Here is a 21300-nt window from a genome sequence, read left to right as displayed (position 1 = left end):
GCTTTTCTCAAAATATTCTCAAAGGCTCTAGCCACCTTATGCTAGTAAGTAGGTCGAAATTACCAAGAAATAGTTGCAGTTGTGCTGAGGAGTGGAGGTCACAAAATCAGAGAGGGTAAACAGGAGACAATAGCGCAAGATGCAATGTTTTAGGAGGGCTTTCAAGAGTCAGGTTGTGTCGAGGAGATGCAGAGACCAAATGGGACCATAAGGAAAAAGGATGAGGGTTACAGGGGTTAGAGTGTCAGTGGAGAGTTAGCAGAAGCAGTGGGGGAGGTGGAGAGGTTGGTTCAATTGTAGAGTTACCCACGAGTTGGACAGGATTCTAATCAATCTTACATTTCCTAGGTAACCATCCACATAATAAAGTCTATCTCTCCCAAGTTTCTTAATCGAGGTCAGAGTTGAACATATTCATGCAGTATCTCAGACAGCTGGGTTACGGCCCATTGAAACTTCCTGGGAAATTCCTGCACAGTCAGTGTAATGGGAGATTCACCAGGTCCCAACACATGTGGTTTTGGGGGTATTTGGATTATTCAGAGACCAGAAAATTTGGGTTAATTAAATAAAGAGCTAATTGAGGAACAAATTAAGTATTATTTAAAAGGAAAACAAACAATGGGCCAGAAATTGCTGGGAAAATAATGATGCATTGATAGTATTCACCTTTGTTAATTTGTACAAGATCTAGCATTGGAGCAGAGAAATTAATTTCATGAAGACAATGAGATTAAAAAGCCCAAGCAACACTTCTGGTCCAATGCTTTTGAGCAGAATGATAAACAACTAGGCAGTACCTTTCTAACACTGTGGACGGAAGATGAAGTTTTGGGGCGTCGAGCTTCAGAAGGAGTCCTGCTCCCAGATCCAGGTGTGGATGGTTTAGTCAGTGATGTATTTCCCTTTGGTTGTGATTCCCCCGACTGCTGTCCAGTGAACTGATTCAGAAATTTATCATAATCCAGATTTCCAAATTCATTGACTGGCAAATGGTTCCATAGGTTTTCAAACTGTAAGAAAGTATAAATTTGAATCAAACACACAAGTTACTTTTTTCAATAAATGTTTCGCAAAGTATCTGGAGTGCAAAATGTGAAATTAAAGATAATTATAAATTGATCAAAAGTTAACCGTGAGCTACATGAAGTTACTTAATGAAGGATATTCACATGTGTGAATTGAAGACTCCTACTGGTTAGCGTCTTATCATTGCAAATGGAAAGGATCCATTTAGGGTTGGATATAACCAAAATCAGCTTAGTTCAATTTCAGGGAGCTTCATGGAGAGTTTCTCTCATGCTCTTCACCTCAGCACACCTCATTATTTATGCACCATGCCTCCATTGTGCTATTGTGCCCTCACCAGCAGCGCACCACTTGCCACTGCCAGGGCCTCCTGAGAATCCTAGCATCCATGCCATACTTAAAGCACAACAGTACACCAGCTTGTGTGCTGTCAGTCAGGAGGTGGCCTTCATATTTCCTTTGTGTAAAGAATTGCCCCAGAGATGGCCGAGAAAGGGACGTTAGGACTCTGCTTCACTCCCAGGAGATCCTGGTCTGTGGGATGTTGCAGAAGCAACCAAGTTCCAGACTCTGCCAGTCTGGTCTCAAGTTGCTACTGGGTCAGTGCTATTTCTATAGTTTGGAGAAATGCACACAATGCCACAAAGGGTGAATGACCTTCTGCACTCCAGGGGCAGTGCCACCACCTTCTCTCTTCTATCTCACACAAAGGCTCATGGGAGATACTAAAAGTTCAGGACACCAAAAGCCCTAGAAGCATGTAAAAAGGAAATCAAAGAGGGAGCATGATTAAATAGGTAATATAAAGGAAAATCCAAAAGCACATTATTAGCATATTAGAGGTAAGAGGATAACCAAAAAAAAGAGGGGACGCTATTAGGAAAATAAGTTGCCAATTGTGTGTGAAGCTAAAAGATGTAGATGAGGTTTTAAATTAGTAGTTCACATTCATGACAGATCACAATGTAGATTTAGAAATTAGGGAGGGGTCTTGAACAAACTGCAATTGAGAGGTAGGAGGTAAAAGCAGTTTTAATGGGTTTAATTTTTAATACATCCCCAGGACCAGCTGAAATTTATCACAGCCTGCTATGGGAGGCAAAGGGAGATTGCAGGGGGCCTGACATTAATTTTCAAAACCTCTCTGGCCACAGAAGAGGGAGCAGAGGACTGGAGAGCAGATAGTGTGGGAAAATTATTCAGGAAGAATGGTAAGGAGAAACCAGGGAACTACAGCTGAGTGAATCTAACATCTATGGGAGGAAACTGTTGGAAAAGATTCTGAGACACAGAATTAATCTTCATTTGGACAGATAGGGAATAATCAAGGGTAGTCAGCATGGTCTTGTGGGAGATATCATGTCAAAGTGTTGATTTCAGTTTTTGAAACAGGTGACTAGATTTGTGAATCCAGGTTGTGCAGTGTGTATTGTCTACATAGATTTCGGTAAGGCTTTTTACAAGCTCTCATCTGGGAGAACGAGCAAGAAGGTGTCAGCCCATACGATTCACAATAAATTGAAAAATTGGATCCAAAATTGGCTTTGTGGCCAGAGGGTGATGAATGACACTTGTCCTTATGACTGCAAGCCTGTGTCCCATGGCATCCCACAGGTTTCGATGGTGAGTCCCTTGGTGTTTGTGAAGTAATATTAATGGCCAATAAACAAATGTTGGATGTTTGATCGCAAATTCGCACATAACATGAAAATTGGTGGTTTGCTAAAGAATGAGGAGGAAAGCCTAGGACCACATAATGATGTACACAGCTTGGTCAGATGGGGCAAAATGTGTCAAATGGAATTTAATCCTGAACAGTGTATGAGGTAATGCATTTGAAAGGACTAACAAGGCAAGAGAGTACACAATGAATGGTAGGACCTTAGGACAAAGGATCAGAGGGACATTGGTGTAACAACCGAATAAATGGATAAGGTGGTTAAGGCTACATATAGGATACTTGCCTTTACTGGTCAAGAGATTAAAAGTCAAGGTTATGATATACCTACACAGGGTGTCCGTTAGACAACAGTTGGAGTACTGTGTGTAATTGGAAGGAGCATCCAGGAGGGTTTCCTACAGTAAATAGTCCAACTTGGGAAAGGGCCATATTGGACCTGGTGTTGAGGAATGAGCCCAGCCAGGTGATTGAAGTTTCAGTAGGGGATTACTTTGGGAATAGTGATCACAATTCCGTAAGCTTTAGAATATTCATGGACAAAGACATGAGTGGTCCTACAGGAAGAGTGCTAAATAGAGGGAAGGCCAACTATACCAAAATTCAGCAGAAACTGGGGAATGTAGATTGGGAGCAGCTGTTTGAAGGTAAATCCACACTTTTTATGTGGGAGGTTTTTAAAGAGAGGTTGGTTAGAATTCAGGAAAGATATGCTCCTGTGAAAATGAGGGACAGAGATGGCAAAGTTAGGGAACCATGGATGATAGGTGAAATTGTGAGACTAGCTAAGAAGATAAAGGAATCGTACATAAGGTCTAGGTGACTGAAGACAGACAAAGCTTTGGAAGAATATCGGGAATGTAGGACCAATCTGAAATGAGGAATTAAGAGGGCTAAAATGAGTCCTGAGATAGCTTTAGCAAACAGGGTTAAGGAAAATCCCAAAGCCTTTTATTCATATATAAGGAGCAAGAGGGTAATGAGAAACAGGGTTGGCCCACTCAAGGACAAAGGAGGAAAGTTATGGGTGGAGTCAGAGAAAATGGATGAGATTCTTAATGAGTACTTTGCATCGGTATTCACCGAGGAAAGGGACATGACAGATGTTGAAGTTAGGGACAGATGTTTGATTACTCTAAGTCAAGTCAGCATAAGGAGGGAGGAAGTGTTGGGTATTCTAAAAGGCATTAAAGTGGACAAGTTACCAGATCCGGATGGGATCTATCCCAGGTTACTGAAGGAAGCGAGAGACAAAATAGCTGAGACTTTAACAGATATCTTTACAGCATCCTTGAACAATGTTGAGGTCCCAGAGGACTGGAAAATTGCTAATGTCCCCTTATTTAAGAAAGGTAGTAGAGATAATCCAGGTAATTATAGACTGGTGAGCCTGACATCAGTGGTAGGGAAGCTTATTAGTATAAATGATTTGGATGCAAACATAAGAGGTACAGTTCATAAGTTTGCAGATGACACCAACATTGGAGGTGTAGTGGACAGCGAAGAAGGTTATCTCAGATTACAACAGGATCTTGATCAGATGAGCCAATGAACTGAGAAGTGGCAGATCGAGTTTAATTTAGATAAATGTAAGGTGCTGCATTTTGGGAAAGCAAATCTTAGCATGACTTATACACTTAATGGTAAGGTCTTCAGGAGTGTTGCTGAACAAAGAAACCTTGGAGTGCAAGTTCACAGCTCCTTGAAAGTGGAGTCGCAGGTAGATAGGATAGTGAAGGCGGCGTTTGGTATGCTTTCCTTTATTGGTCAGAGTATTGAGTACAGGAGTTGGGAGGTCATGTTGCGGCTGTACAGGACATTGGTTAGGCCACTGTTGGAATATTGCGTGCAATTCTGGTCTCCTTCCTATCGGAAAGATGTTGTGAAACTTGAAAGGGTTCAGAAAAGATTTACAAGGATGTTGCCAGATTTGGAGGATTTGAACTACAGAGAGAGGCTGAATAAGCTATGTCTGTTTTCCTTGGAGCGTCGGAGGCTGAAGGGTGACCTTGTAGAGGTTTATAAAATCATGAGGGGCATGGATAGGATAAATAGACAAAGTCTTTTCCCTGGGGTGGGGAGTCCAGAACTAGAGGGCATAGGATTAGGGTGAGAGGGGAAAGATATAAAAGAGACCTAAGGGGCAATTTTTTCACGCAGAGGGTGGTACGTGTATGGAATGAGCTGCCAGAGGAAGTGATGGAGGCTAGTACAATTGAAACATTTAAAGGGCATCTGGATAGGTATATGAATAGAAAGTGTTTGGAGGGATATGGGCCAGATGCTGGCAGGTGGGACTAAATTGGGTTGGGATATCTGGTCAGCATGGACAGGTTGGACCGAAGGGTCTGTTTCCATGCTGTACATCTCTATGACTCTATGTCAAGAACCCAATTTATCCCAATTTTAACATTTTCTCTACTGACTTGCTATTGCCACATTCAGAGTTGTTTAATTCAAATTTTCACATTAATTAAAAATGCAAGAAAATCCTTCTTTACACTGTTTTATTAAAAATAGTCAAGGAATACTATTCATTAATCCATTTTCCCCAAGAAAGTAAAGACTTCAAAGTAAAAGGAATGAAAAGAACAACATCCAATCATAATTTCTATTATTCAAAAATGCACCTGTTCATCTGTGAGGCTCATGAAATGTTTGAAAAATATTTCCTTAAAGTGCTTCTTAGAAACAACTTTTATATTTGCATAATCAACCTCTTCAAACTCTTGAGTAATGATGTAGAGGCATGAGTTAACAACCTCTCGGATGTGGGACATAATTTCATCCATCGTTAACTGTTGAGATGACTTAGGTCTGCTGGCTTGATCTTGTCCTTCTGGTTTCTCTGCAGCCTGCATTACAAAATAAGTTTTATTTATTATAAGTTATACAATCAACTGCAGACAACACAAGAAAATCGAAATGCATGCATTTTCACACATGTAGCTCTGTATGTGCTCGCCTTGTGATTCAACTGATGATGATTTCATATCAGAGGTCCTTCACCCACGGATCTATGGAATGACATTGCTCTGTTTTCATTGACTAATCTACTATGCAGGACTCGGTTCAGAAGCTAAAAAGCTGCAATATTGTGTGTATTACAACAAAAGTAAATTCTTCTGAAATTCTCTCATCAACCCAAAAACGGCCTACTGGCCATCGAAAAATGACAGTGGTTGGTCACCGATTTTATTGAAGAATGCATAATTAAACATGTCCATTCAGTTATATAATTGTCCCCACATTGAATCCTAAGGAGATCAATAATTATTTTATTGTCAACATAAAAAGGATTAATTTAGAAAGTCAATGGTGATTGTCAATAGTGATGTTAATAGGTGTTTCTGCATACAATGTAGACATTATAACTTGGATGTCAGCTCACATCTCTGAGCCCAGTGCTAACAAGTCCTAGTCCTACTCCTATGCTCTCACACCTCTAACACCCAAACATGATTCAACGGCATTGTGCAGAACAACTGCATGTTAAATAGTCATTCTGACATCATCATAGATTTAGAAATACTTTTAACATAAATATTCACTCTAATCTAAAAACTATACTCACCATTATTTTATATTAGTAAGAAAGGTTAACACTTCCTAATTATTTAAATAAACCACACAGAAATGGAAAACAATGATGAAATTATATTATCTCTCACATTATGAAAACAACCAGACAACAAAGAAGCTAAATTATGAAATCCGTTAGAAAGAAATTTTAGAAAAATGCAAATCATGATGCATTTTGGAATGTGATGTGCTGGAATCTGGTCAAGATTTAAAACGTTCTAAGATTGTTTATCTGATATCACCATTGTACTACAACAGCAATGGGATCAAATGGAACCTGTGAGGTCAAACAGTGAAGGAGTTGAAAAGATGTGTGGGAGCATAGACTGGCTGAACATGATAAAAATAAAAATCTGTGAATACCAGAAATCTGAAATATTGGAAGAAAAACTTAATAAATAAACAGCTTTTCCAAAATAGAAAAACCAGATTGATTTTTAGTTTGAAACCATGGGCACAATTTTTTCCATGGCTTCGGGACCCTATTGTCAGGCTCAAATGGGAGGTCAGAAACCAGCAATTTGTGGGGAATATCTGTGATTTAAAGAACAAAGAACCTGAGAGCACAGGAGCAGGCCCTTCAGCCCTCCAACTCTGCACCGATCACATCCTCTATCTAAACATGCCGCCTATTTTCTAAGGATCTGTATCCCTTTGCTCCCTGCCCATTCATGTGTCTGTCTAGATATATCTTAAATGATGCTATCGTTCCCGCCCCTACCACCTCCGCTGGCAATGCATTCCAGGCACCCACCAACCTCTGCGTGAAGAATTTTCCCAATATATCTCCCCTGAATATTTCCTTCTCACTTTGAACTCGTGACCCCTAGTAACTGAGTCTTCTACTTTGGGATAAGGTTTCTTGCTATCTACCCTGTCTACACCTCTCATGATTTTGTAGGCCTCTATCAGGTCCCCCCTCAACTTCCTTTCCAATAAAAATAATCATAATCTACTCAACCTCTCCTCATAGCTAGCACCCTTGATACCATCCTGGTGAACCTCCTCTGCACCCTCACCAAAGCATCCATATCCTTTTGGTAATGTGGCAATTAGAACTGTACGCAGTATTCCAAATGTAGCCGAACCAAAGTCTTATACAATTGTAACATGACCTGCCAACTCTTGTACTCAATACCCAATCCGATGAAGGAAAGCATGCCGTATGCCTACTTGACCACTCTACTGACCTGTGTTGCCACATTCAGGGTACAATGGACCCAGATCTCTCTATATATCAATTTTCCCCAGGACTTTTCCATTTACGGTATAGTTCACTCTTGAATTTCAACCTCCAAAATGCATCACCTCGCATTTGTCCGGTTTGTCCATCTGCCATTTCTCCGCCCAACTCTTCAACCTATCTATATGTTGCTGTATTCTCTGACAGTCCCCTTCACCATCTGCTACTCCACCAATCTTAGTGTCATCTGCAAACTTGCTCATGAGGCAACCTACACCTTCATCATTTATGTGCAACACAAACGACAATGGTCCCAGCCCAGATCCCTGTGGAACACCACTTGTCACAGATCTCCATTTTGAGTAGCTTTCTTCCATTACTACTCTCTTCTCCTGTTGCCCAACCAGTTCTCGATCCATCTAGCTAGAACACCCTGGACCCATGTGACTTCACCTTCTCTATCAGCCTACTATGGGGAACTTTATCAAATGCCTTGCTAAAGTCCATGTTTATGACACCTACATCCCCTCCCTCATCAATCAACTTTGTGATTTCCTCAAAGAATTTGCTCCACAATGGCCAAGAATTGCTTAAAGGGTAGATTGGATCTTCCTTGGAACTGGAGACATGCCAGATTATATACAGCAGCATGTACGTGAGGGATAAGTCATCCCAAGATGGAGATACCTTCTCTCCAAACTTTTGACAATCTCTCAGGATTCAAACCATAATAATGGGAACACCAGATCATGCATAGAGGCAGTTTACGGCTCAGCTGAAAGCAGGAAGTCAGGAGGGATCTTGTAGTGCTGCCACCAGTTAGTCTGAGGCTTGTTGCTTGGTTTCCAAATGCCTCCGGGGAACTGGAGGACGATGGGAAAAAAAAGAGACATTCATTGACCCTTAAAGAGTTCAATCACTTGCCTGCCACCGGTCAAATTGAGTAGCCGTGTCACCCTCTCCCCACCCACATCCCCCTTTGTACCTCCTGGGGTAGGATGGAACTGAGCGACTAGCATGCCATTGGCAGTGTGAACATCCCAGGCACCACCCACCACCTTCCCCCGCCGCCACCCCCTCTAACTCTGCCTCCATCGGATCCTAAAACTCCATCCCTCTATCAGAATATAGGATAAAGGAAAGCCAGAAAACCTATGTATAAAATGTTGCAAATCAATGAGATGTGGTGAATACAATGTTGAAAGACAAGCATAAGATAAAGTAACAACTATGATCGAAAATAAGATTTACTTGGTTTAACAGCAAATTAGCTTTTCATTTCATTGAGCACATCGCCTGTTACTTGACTCCATTCATTCTTTTGTGTAGTCTCAAGAAAGATGTTCAGTTTTATAATGCATTCCACTATTGCCAGGCATGTCAAAAATGTTTTACTATCAACAAAGTACCTTTGGAATGAATTCACTGGTAATGTAGGAAATGTGACATACAATTTGCACAAGACAAGGTTTGATAAACAGCAATGAAATAAATTAACAGATTTTTTTAAAAACACAAACAATGTAGATTTGTGGAGTAAACATAGACCACGACTTAATAAGAACACATCTGTCCATTTTTACGTTCACATGAGACTGAAACGCCAATGGTACAATGCTTCTCCAAGATTGACACTGAGGCATTGACCAATATGACCCAGTCTTTGGAGTAGATACCTCAACCCACGATTACCTGATTATAATAGTAAAAAGTTTAATGTTGTTAAAATGCATCAAGGTTTGTCACAGGGCCATTAACAAATGAAGTTAGACTCAGAGCCATTTAACAAGATATAAGAAAAGGTGATCAAAACTTTGGACAAAAAGTTCAGTCTTAAAGCGCATCTTAACAAATGATTAAAAAGTATAGAAAGGTTGATGATGGAGATGCAAATGCTAGGGAGAGGTGAGAACATTACTACTGAGCTATAGCTAACAATAAATCCTCTGATCTGATACTTTAACTGTAAATTTTTTAATTCACTCATGGAATGAGGGTATCACTGGCTAAGCCAGCATTTATTGCCCATCTGTAGTTGTCCCCAAAAAGGTGGTTGTGAGCTGTTTTCTTGAACCACTGCAGTCCACATGCTGTGGGTAGACACACAATGCTCTTACAGAAGAAATTCCAAGATTTTGACCCAGTGACAGTGAAGGTACGGCAATATATTTCCAATTCAGATAGTGCATGGCTTGGAGGGAACTGCAGACGGTGGCTTGCCACTGTATCTGCAGCCCTTGTCCTTTCAGGTGGAACTGTTGTGGGTTTGGATGGGGTTGTCTAAGGATCTTTAGCAAACTTCCGCAGTGCATCTTGTAGATAGTACACAGTGCTGCTACAGAGTGTCAGTTGTGGAGGAAGAGGATGCTTGCAGATGTGCCAATCAAGCTTTGTCCAGATAGTATCAAGCTGGGAGTGTTGTTGGGGTGAACTCATCCGGCAAGTGTGGATTATTCCATCATACTCCTGACTTGTACCTTTCGATGGTGGGCAGACTTTGGGGCGTCAGGTGGTGTTACTCACTACAAGATTCTTAACCTCTGACTTGCTCTAGGAGGTACAGTAATTTTATGGTTAGCCCAGCACAGTTTCTAGTCAATGGTTTTTTTTCAGCCTTTATTATATTCATTAAGGAATCCAAGTTCTTCAACACTGCCATCTCTAGCAAAATGAACTATCAGCATTGGGTTCTTTAATGAATAACAACAGCCATATTTCTCCATTAAACTTCTTGGAGCAACCTTGCCATTGCTCAAATGAAATCATCATCATCATTATTCCAGAATATCACAATATTTATTTTATCAATTAGTGAAATCTATATAAAATATCAGTAGCAAAGCTTCACACATCAACTTTGCTGACGGAATTTCTTCCCTAAAGGAGGATGTGAACCCAACTTTTACGCCAAAATTCAACCAAAGAATGTTAAGTAGTTCTGGAATATAGCCTAAATCTTCACCCACTAACAACTATAGGAAGTGCACTGTGACAAATATTGCAGTGTTAGTGTGTTTTAACAAAATGACTGCTTGCTTCCCCAAAATGCATACATTCTAACAACGTGGAAATGGTACATTTGAGTTGAAGACTGTGAAAACTTCAATCAAAACCTCAGCAACACAATGGGAAACATTAATAGGAAGCTCTCTTGAGTAGCCAGAATGTAAAGCTGTAATCTAAACATCCCATTAATCATTATTTGCTAAAACTGTTGTTAACCTAGGCTTAGTGATTCATATGACTTTATAAACCAGAATATTCTTCTATTCTCAGATATCAAGGTACATTCAAAAGGAAATATGTCCCTGTTAAAATTGAAGGAACTGTTGTCATTATGATAACACACAGTAGAAGCTGATAGATACTTGAAACTTAACTTTAAATAAAACACATGTTTCTAAAATCCTTGAATAATTAAGTTACAATTCAGCACTTAAATAAAAGACAAGTTACGTGATTGTGAATATGAAAGACTTCATTAGTTAGTATCTCTTTCTAAAGCTCTGCAACATTCATCTTAAACATTTTATAAAATGTGGTGCAGCTGTGCAACACAATGGAGGTTTATATTTGCTTGTCAGGAGAAAGGACTAAACATTGAGGAATAAACATTAAATGCGAATTATGCTGACCTTATAGTTGTAGATATTGTAGCTCTGTAGGAAGTCAAGCCAGTCTACCATGTAGTCTGAATCTAATTTCAATTTGCTGAGAAGGTAATTGAACTCCTTGTCTGTCAGTCTGAAGCATACATTATGAAGCACCTGGCGGAATGCTAATGAATTGATCTTCCCATTCCCATATTTATCAAATGATTTGAAGGCCTAAGGAAACAAAATTTTTAAAAAAACAATGTTTCACATCCATGTTTATTCTAATAAAATCATCTTCCAAGTCCCTTTGATGCATCAATGCACAACACAGCAAGTCATTAAGTCAAACAGACCAATAAAGTTTCAGATTTCATCAACTGGGTTAGTTGATATGGTAAGATAACCTTAATGGTCTTGACTAGGAAAAGAATAATACAGGACTCCTGCTATCATTATCAAGAACTACTGAAGTGGTACACATGTGGACCTCAGACAAAGTTAATATTGTTTTCTATGAACCAGGCCTATCTCCTCAGTTAAGTACTTGTTAGAATGCTTGCATAAAGGATTGTAACAAACACAAGATCCTCCTGGTGCCTGCTAAGCCATAACCTATTGCAATGATCCCAGAAGAAGGAAGGTAACGTATGAGTGAACAACAAAATGTTTTAATTGTATAGGGGCATCGTATTAGTAGCAGGTCTGGCTCTATTTTGAAACATTAATTTAAGAGTATGGGAATATGACAGGCCAGTTAAATTAGTTTTTAAACTTCTTTAGCAATAAGCATCCACAGATATGATGGACAGAATTTCAGCACTGCAAATTTCTCTCATTTAGCTGTTCAAGCTATTGAGAATTGTGGATTCTTGAGACAATTTAAAAATTCATTAGTGTGTGAACATTCTGCCTATAGGCTGGTAAGGCTTGACATGGATGCATACTTATAATTTCCCATTTATCCAAGTTTCTAACAGTATTTGTTTCGAGGATGGTGATAGTTGAGACGCTAGTTGTTCTCTACAGGGGAAGAACGGAAAGAAATAATCGGGAGAAATAAAAATGCAGGTGGTGCATCTCATGCACCTCATGTGCTCATCACAAATCTAATTTAAATGCCAGTAACGGGCTAAGCAGTGACAGGCTGTATTGCTGTAAAAATAAAACAAAACAGCTGTCATGGAATATGCTTTGTTTACTGAACTTCCAACAGAATTATTTTAATGATGCAGGCTCCACTGGCTCCTTGATATAATTTTTATATAGGAGTGCTCTGATGAGCATAGCTGGTTGCCCTAAGTGGAATGCTCTTCCCCAGAGGGCAGGGGAGGCCTATTCTCTGGATTCATTTAAGAAAGAGTTGGATAGAGCTCTCAAGGATAGTGGAATCAAGGGTTATGGAGATAAGGCAGGAACAGGATACTGATTAGCCATGATCATATTGAATGGTGGTGCAGGCTTGAAGGGCAGAATGGCCTACTCCTGCACCTATTGTCTATTGTCTAATTTGTGGAAACTGCATAATTAATGATTTATATCTTTGTGCTGTATTGATCAGTTTCATTGGTCTCAGACTGAAAATCAGGCATTCTTTTGTGTCCAGCTTCACTATACAGCTTATCAGATGCTCAGGTAATGAGTAAAATGACTTTAATGTGAGAAGCCTTTATAAGCAATCAAAGCAATTTAATTAATATTTCACTTTCCAAGGAAACTAGTTAATCTTCTATAGCCTTGCAACAAGCGAGTCAGGTTCCAAAGGTAGACTTCATATGAAGTAGGATTAAAGGACAGAAGATAATTATTTCAGGGTACACAGAATAACACAGTGGTAATCGTATAGGCAGTGTGTGCTGCGAGTTCTCTGATGACTTAATATTTTACCGTGATTAATCCGATTGTGGATGAAGATGTTTGAGAAAGCACCTTTTCCTGACATGTGAATGTCCTTTGGTCTCTGCCATAGTCAATTCCTTGCTTTTATCATTTTTGCATGAGAACGAACTTATGTCTGTTTGTCAGTCTGTCTGATGCATGTCTATCAACATTTTATTAATGTTTATGCATCACTTAAAATTCTATGTATGTGTCTCGATTGTGGGGCTTTCTTATCTGATTTCAGCATCGATGCTTTGAAGCCTGTCAACCTTTCTCTATCATTAATTATTTTGTATTCTGGCTAAAATCTTTGTTTCTCTGCTCTATAATTGCCTCATACTCTTTACACCTTCTCGACATCTTCAATTCTGCGGCTTCTCCCCTTCTATCCCAAACTCTCTGAAGCCCTAATAAGTTGTCTCTCGAGGTCATAGATGTGATGCAGGTAACCTCACAGCAGTGATCTAATCTCCCTCTTGATGTATAATGTCAGGGTTGTGGAGGATTATGACTAATTCTACATCTAAGGAATTAAGGGCTACGGGGAGAATGCGGGTAAGTGGAGTTGAAATGCCCATCAGCCATGATTGAATGGCAGAGTGGACTCGATGGGCCGAATGGCCTTCCGCTCCTATGTCTTATGGTCTTATTTCTGTTTTAAAGATCAATGTATGCATCTCTGCACTTTCGCACCATCTTGTCTAAAAATTGCATACTGCACAGCTCAATTGCCCCATTAATTGTACCTCTGAGATATTTTGCAATTGGCCACTCAACATGTATGGCTTTTAGTGAATGTCAACACAACATAGTCTCTAAAGGATAAAAAGTAAACCAGCTTGTTGTCTTAAACAAGGGTGATCAGATAAAATGAATTACCATGTAACATGTGTTTGTACAATTAAAAAGAATTTTATCCTTCAGCAAGGTAATTAGGACAGCTTCTGTAAGGAAATAATACTTCAATAATCATTTTGGGATATTGATTGATGTTAATGCACAATGTTGTGGTAATCTGAACAACACCTTATTGACTGAAATGTTCTTTATGCAAAATTTTAAAATGACTCACCTCAAACAATGCATTTGAGGATTTGGCGACTTCTCCTTTTAGTTTAGTGAGCATTTTCTCTGGAGATGGTATTTGAAAATTTTCACGTGGAATAAATGTAAGTTTTGGGCCACGCTTCAGTGACTTATCTTCAATATCCTCAATGGCTCTCAAGAAATCAGCGTAAGAAAATTTGCAATCGTGCATCGGGATTTCCAAACTGAAGTGGGGTGTGTGAACCAAGAGCAAATATAAACAAATGGCAATTCCATTTTGACACAACAAGACTTGAGGATTGCATGCTAGAAAAATTGCATCTGTCTTTGGTTAGTATATTGATCAATACGTTCACCTTATTTTTTATAAATCTTCTCGATACACTGCATTATACAGCTTCCCATAGACTGAAGTGTTAAATGTTCCCACAAATGAAAATTCCACATTTTTATAAATATATTTTCTGTTTAGATACATATTTTCTGCTTATCTTTATTTTAGCTTTGTCTTGATAAAATCGTATATTTACTTTTTCTGAAATTTAAATTAACAGCAAAGGCTTTGTGAGCCTGTATGTTTGTGTATTTTAATGTGACTGGTTACTTATCTGCTTGATGACATCACTGCTGCTACATGCAATGAATATGGTACCTGATTTAAACTGCTCTAGTCAAGCAACAACCCGACCTAATCATACTGATAGAATCATTCCTTATGCGCAACATCCCAGACATTCTACTCATCGTTGTCCTCAGAGCAGGAAGAGTCCTTTATTGGCCACTTATAACAGTGAACAACCTACCTTTCCCACCACTGGAAAAATGGAATGATAGAAAGCGCCAACCCAGAAATTCGAATGCATTTCCATATAATTTCCCAGCCTTCCCATCTCCCAGCCTGAATATTCCAGCCAATATGACCACTCATTACAGTATCAAGTAGAAAATTAATGCATTGTCCTTCCATTCTGGTGGATAATAAGCAATAAAGCCATCTACAGGAAACCAGTTTCTAAGCTCCCTTATAAAAAGCCACTTGTATAAGACCAGTTTTCCAAAGGGATGAGAGGCTGAGTAAATTGGATCTATGCATGCTACAATTTAGATGGAAGACAGGTGATCAGAGAGGCTTGATATGATAGACTGAAGAATGTTTTCCCTAGCTGGGAAATCTATAGAACAGCAGTACAATCTTAGGGTAAGGGGCTATTCATTTAGGACTGAGACGAGGAATAATGTTTTCACTAAGGTAGTGAATCTGTCATTTTCTATCCCAAAAGGGTTGTGGATACTCCATTGTCGAGTATAAGACTGAGGTCAAAAAATCTTCGCTCTCTCAGGGAATCAAGACAGTTTCAGTCTGGGGAAACATGTTCAAGACAGACCAGCTGTGTTAAGACGTGCTGAACAGAAGAGCAGGCTGATGTAATTTACATCTGCTTGTATTTCACATGGTATTGCATTTTTATATTTGAATAAGTTAACTAAATTCTCAAATAGATAATTGCCAAGAATGACAGCCCAGTAGAAAAGGCACATTGTGATCTTACTGGGTGCCTGATAACCAAGTATAATGTCTGTTCATACCTGACCAAGAGCTGTTTAAGTTGTTCTTCACCCAGGTGGTAGTTATGATCCTTCAGCACCCTTTGAAAATCATTTACTGACACACAGCCATCATTCCTTTTATCTAGTTTGTCAAAGGCCTCATGAAAACCTTTATGGTGGTTCCTGAATTTAGCTCTTACAGATCAACAGAAAGCAGCACAGATTAATGTATTACAGTCAAGTTCAATATACTGCCTATTAACAGATATATTCCATAATAATAAAAGTCCAGTTACTAACAGGAGTTTTGTAATAATTTCTGACAATAATAATTCACAGTTTTCTTTTACTAACATGCATTGTTGAACCAAAGTACTGTTTAGTTTGACAAAGGATATTTCTCCTTTTAGTTCTCTTTAGAAACAAATCATACTATCTTTTATTCGAAAGCTTTATTCTCCTATGAACAACAGACAATTAAATACTAGAAAAATGGCCATAAAGTCATTCAGCATGGAAACAAATCCTTTGGACTAACTTGTCATTGCCAACCATGCTCCCAAATTAAACTAGTCCCATTTGCCTGTATTTGGCCCATATCACTCCAAACCTTTCCTTTTCATGTAGCTATCCAAACGTCTTTGAAAATGTTGTAACTGTACCCACATTCACCACATCTTTCCACACATGAACCACTCTGTCCAAAGAAGCAACAATAGGTGGCATAAGGCACTGGCATAATCTACCTTCAAACCCAACAATTCTAAGTTGCAATAGTAATCAATAGGAACCAAAGATTAAAATGTATAGGATTCTACTTACTTAAGCTGCTTTTTCAGCTCAGTGATATTAAGAGTTCCTGTCTGAAGTTTCTGTTGGATTCCATCGGTGTGGAATTGCTGTTGCTTGTTGGACTGATCCATTAATCTGCCTCGGCTCTCTGGAACAATGTGTTTACTGTCTGTCTGGACCGGTCTTGCAAATCTATTCCTAAGCTTCTTCAGGAACTCAAGGTGAGTGGTAAAGCCTTTCTTATCTGAATCATACCTGAAAACCAACAAAATGCACATGTAAGAAAATTCAAAGCATGTTCTTCAGGCATAACATTCCTTCCAATTATTGCAGTAATAAAAGGCAGACACCCAAATGAGGCTATGGAATGGAGAATAAACTGGTTACTTGATCTGAAAAATGAAATTTTGGATTGATTTTCTATAAGGGTTCTCCCATTGCCTTCCCTAAGTTTGAGCACAACAATGCTAATACTATTTTGCCAGAAATCTTGGGGATCTCCTGTGAAGTTACACTATATAAGCAAGATAATTCATTATTTCTATTAAATTTGTGCTGGCTTGTCATCCTTTATCCATTGTCATCATTCATGGTCATTTTGTTGCATGCTATTGATTGATTTGGACCACAATTCAGCATCTCATTTAATGTGGTAAATGGATGTTGAAGTCATATGTTTATTCTATTAAAAGTCACTATTCCACAAGTTGGCCCAGAACCATGTTGAATGTCTGTTAAGATATAAATCAATTGGAAATCCTAGTCACCAGACAAACCCATTAATCTCTTCCATTTAGAGAGATGGCTTCCAATCAGTACTATTTTATTTTCAAAGCTTTGAACATATTCAGCTGTAGTAGAAACTGCTATGGAGCAGTCAGATCAGTCATTTAAATATTTAAATAACCAGCTAGTTATAGCCTTAATGCAAGATTCTGGGTTGAACAGCCAGTGCTAGAGTTTCTTAAGCTGTGTGGGACATGCCACAGTTAACAAGATGAGAACAAACGTCAATAATCAATGAAATCGATAGGCAAGAAAGACTTTAAAAACTGAAAGTGCATGGCTTCCACTCTGCCTTTGAAAAAGGAATGTGCTCACAGGATTTGCTTCAAGAGCATGCTTTCACTGTTTTGCAGGTAATTTTGTCCACTTAAATATGTACTTCCCTGCAACACAGGAGCAGCCTATGCAATTATTTCATGGAACAATGATTAGGAAGAAGAGAAGCCATCACATAAATCCCAACTGACCCAGCAGCAGCAAAACTAACAGCACCAGACAGCTGCTCCACAGGACAGAAGGTATTGACGTAGATTTCTAACGTGATGGAGGTGACACCCTACCACAGGGTATACAACTTCCCAACATGACAGAACCGCAGTACCGTATAAGACCAGGCTTTCATGGCAGGTTAGTACTAATATCAACAAACTCTGCAACAAAAGGGACAGGTATGAGTACAAGGCCAGCCATCAAAGTCATCACTGCCACAAAATTCTTCACACAGCCCTGCACTGGGTACTTTGCAGTGATTTACAGCTGACATGTGGAGGATTGTAACCTAGGGTCCACAAGTGTATCTTACAGGTGACTGAGGCCATGTTTGCCAAGGCACTGATATGGTACTGTTGTTGTCATGTTGAAAATTACACATCAAAGTGGACAAAATTATCTGGAAAGCAGCAAAAGCATGCTCTCCAATCAAGTCCTGTGAGCACAAGCCTTTCATAAAGACAGGGTTGCAATTTGGGCTGGTCAGACACAGAACGTCTGTATTTGCAACACTAACTAGCTTTCCACTGACACAGGTTGGTGTACAATTCTGGTCACCCTTCTGTATGAAGGATGTTGTCAAACGTGAGAGGATGCAGAAAAGATTTACAGAGAGGTTGCTGGGACTGGAGGGTTTGAGTTAAACAGCGAGGCTGAATAGTCTGGACCTTCTTTCTCTAGGGTGTTGATGGCTGAGGGGAGATTTATAAAATCACGAGGGGCATGGATAGGGTGAATAAAGAAAGTTTTTTCTTCTAGGGTGGGAAAGTCCAAAACTAGAGGCCATAGCTTAAGGTGAGAGGGAAAAGATTTAAAAAGGACCTGAGGGATAATTTTTTCATGCAGAGGGTGGTGCGCAAATGGAACGAGCTGTCAGAGGAAGTGGAGGAGGTGGGTACAGTTACAACATTTAAAAGCATCTGGATGTGTATATGAATAGGAAGGGTTTCCAGGGATATGGGCCAAATGCTGGCAATTGGGGTTAGGTCAGTTTGGGACACCTGATTGGCACGGCCGAGATGTACCAAGAAGCGTGCTTCTGTGCTGTATAACTCTATGAGGCACCCCTAAGTAGAGTCAGCAGTGGCCCCTTGGAGACACTAGCTATCTTCTAAAAGTGAAGTTGATGATAAATATGAAGACCCCCTACCACTGATGCAATGGAAAGACACAATTGAAAGCACATGAGCACAAAGATACCCATAGAGCAAGCATAGGGCTGATAACGAAGTAACCTCAAGCGCTTGGACGGGTCTATCAGTACCATTCAGTTTGTACCAGCAAAAGGTTTCCTAAAAGATAGGAATACACATGATACAACAAGGATGACTGGAGCTACAGTGTAGGAAAGGAAACATTACCTGCCCTCCAGAGGAGAAGGCAGGATAAGAAAGATGCATGCTGAGGAAGCCTGTAGCTGTTCACTGAATTACCAGAGAAGCCTATGGCAGACTGGTTCAGATAACACAGCTGTGTAAAACATTATGGCACAGAAGAGTTGCCCACTTCACCACTCCACACCACCAATTCCCCAGTGCAAATACAGTCAGGAAATGTTCAATGTGTCACACCTCCATTGCTTGTTTTCCATTACATTCCTACCATTCTACTGACGGATCATGTCCATTTGGAAAATGGGAGGCAACTGTGGAGAATGGACATATGGGGTTCTGACTGAAGGATAAGGAGGCGAGAGTGGATGAGAAGTGGGAGGGCCTTGAGCAAACCCACTTTCCATGTGCCATTTTTTGGACCTACAATGGAAGTTGGTCTGAGGCAGTAATGTGTAGAAGAATGGTTGGCAGGTCAGGGTCAGCACCTCAAACCATGATGTGGTTTAGTATTTTTGTCTTACTGAGATCAATAAACCTCTTGCAATATTGTTTCTTAGTTCAAGGTACCAGATTCTAGCTGCTCATGTCCTGCACTACTTCCATCAGCTTTATTTGAAAAGCATGGCCTCCTTCTCCTATCTGAAACAGTATTTTGCTGCAGTCTCTCACACCATGCAAATAGGACTACCACAAATGTGTGGCATGGGCTTTCAGTGGAGAAAGAAGGCAGCAGGGGACAGAGGTTATTATGATCAGCCAATTGCTATCAGGTTTCTATTAATGTGGCTACTGAAGCATGAACAATTAATGCAAAATTCAACTGCAGTGACTTTTGCTGAGATTCCTTAAAGAAAAAATCCTTGGTGGCTGCTCGAGAATCTAGGAGAGATACAGCTGTCATGGCTGCTTTAAACAGCAGTAAAGCACATACCTGTAATGATTGGGTTCCATTTATTCAAGGAAAACATTGCCCATTTAATAATAAAAACAACACATATCGCCACTTTCCAACTTTTATGCTTGATTGTACAAAATAAGCTTTCCTACTTTCCCTGAATATGATTCAGAACAAAAAAATCCCAAGGGAATATCACAAGGGTGATATTCAGCATCAACACGGATGCTGAATACACAAATGAGACATCACGAGGGAAATGTTGATCATAAATGTTGGCATTAATCGAGTATGCAAGAAACTTACAGAATATTGTCATGCCTGGACAGAGTGGGTGTGGAGGAGATGTTTTGACTAGGAGAGACTAGGATCTGAGGGCACAGTCTCAGAGAGAAGGGACAATCCTTGAGGACTGAGATGGGGAGGAGTTTTTTCAGCAGAGGGTGGTGAATCTGTGGAACTCATTGCCACAGAGGGCTGAGGAGGTCATCATTGAATGCATTGAAGGCAGAAATCGATAGATTTTTGATTGGCAAAGGGATCAAGGGGTTATGAGGAGAAGATAGAAGTTAAGAAACAGACCAGCCATGATGGAATAGTGGAGAAGACCCAGTGGGCCGATTAGCCTAATTCTGCTTCCATGTGTAATTGTCTTATGGGAGGAGGTGAAGAGGAGAAGATGGAGGCTGGAGAGAAGAGAATCTTTAATAAGGGAATCCTAGAGCATGCAGCAAAATGGCTGAAGGTCATTTACTATAAACATTAACAGTTTCTCTCTGCGTAGATGCTACCAGATCCACTGAACATTTCTACCGTGTCTTAACTTTCATTTCTTGCTTTCTACTTTGTAACAGACATGTACATTGGTGTCAAGTGAGGTTTGGTGACTCAGCTCAGACACAACAAATGACCATTTCATAAAGACATTTGGCAATTGCTGGCATCAGTGCAACTGTTCAGCAGCAGCAGCAGCATCCCCCTTCAGAAGGTATGGGGAGGAAATGAGAAAGAGGAAGAAATAAAAGTTCTTACCAAGACCAAAGTTTTTCAAATTGTTCTGCTGAAATTGGCAAACAGAGCTGATACAAAAGGTCCCTCATATCTTTCTTTTCCACAATAAGGTTACCATCTGAGTCAATGCGTTTAAAAGCCTTATAAAAAAACCAAAATACATTTTTTCACCATTTCATAATTATCGTAAAGGGTTGATCCATTCAGTATTGATTATAAGGAATGGATATCTAATGTTTTCATTAGGTTATCCCCAATATATCCAAAATAGTCCAAACCAGTGCAGAGGATTGAGGAATTTCAATAAACACCGCCAATGGTCCTTGTGAAATAAACCAGGTGGAAGAACAAACATTCACGTGCAGGGACACAGTGCGACACCTGTTGAGATCTTGGCCCCATCTATGTGTGGCCATTTTAGCATCTGGGCAATGAGGTCAATCACTCTTCCT

General features: G+C 39.8%; 1 protein-coding gene across 1 annotated transcript in view; it reads right to left on the bottom strand.

The window, feature by feature from the left end:
* efcab6 (EF-hand calcium binding domain 6) overlaps nucleotides 1-21300 on the bottom strand; it is a 111499-nt gene that overhangs the window by 4849 nt on the left and 85350 nt on the right. Inside the window, exons 21-27 of the mRNA XM_087997400.1 lie at nucleotides 20870-20988; nucleotides 16364-16588; nucleotides 15581-15736; nucleotides 14019-14217; nucleotides 11108-11299; nucleotides 5338-5562; nucleotides 801-1013 (exon numbers count right to left, since the gene is read on the bottom strand). Coding sequence (XP_087853526.1) covers nucleotides 801-1013; nucleotides 5338-5562; nucleotides 11108-11299; nucleotides 14019-14217; nucleotides 15581-15736; nucleotides 16364-16588; nucleotides 20870-20988 — 1329 coding nt within the window. The remainder of the gene's footprint in view (nucleotides 1-800; nucleotides 1014-5337; nucleotides 5563-11107; nucleotides 11300-14018; nucleotides 14218-15580; nucleotides 15737-16363; nucleotides 16589-20869; nucleotides 20989-21300) is intronic.

This window comes from Chiloscyllium plagiosum, unplaced genomic scaffold (genome assembly GCF_037043375.1).
Source record: "Chiloscyllium plagiosum isolate Xiang-an unplaced genomic scaffold, Cpla_swu_hap1 HiC_scaffold_19, whole genome shotgun sequence".
NCBI lineage: Eukaryota > Metazoa > Chordata > Chondrichthyes > Orectolobiformes > Hemiscylliidae > Chiloscyllium > Chiloscyllium plagiosum.
Note: the sequence above shows the minus strand (reverse complement) of the source record. Positions and strands in the feature narration are given on the sequence as shown.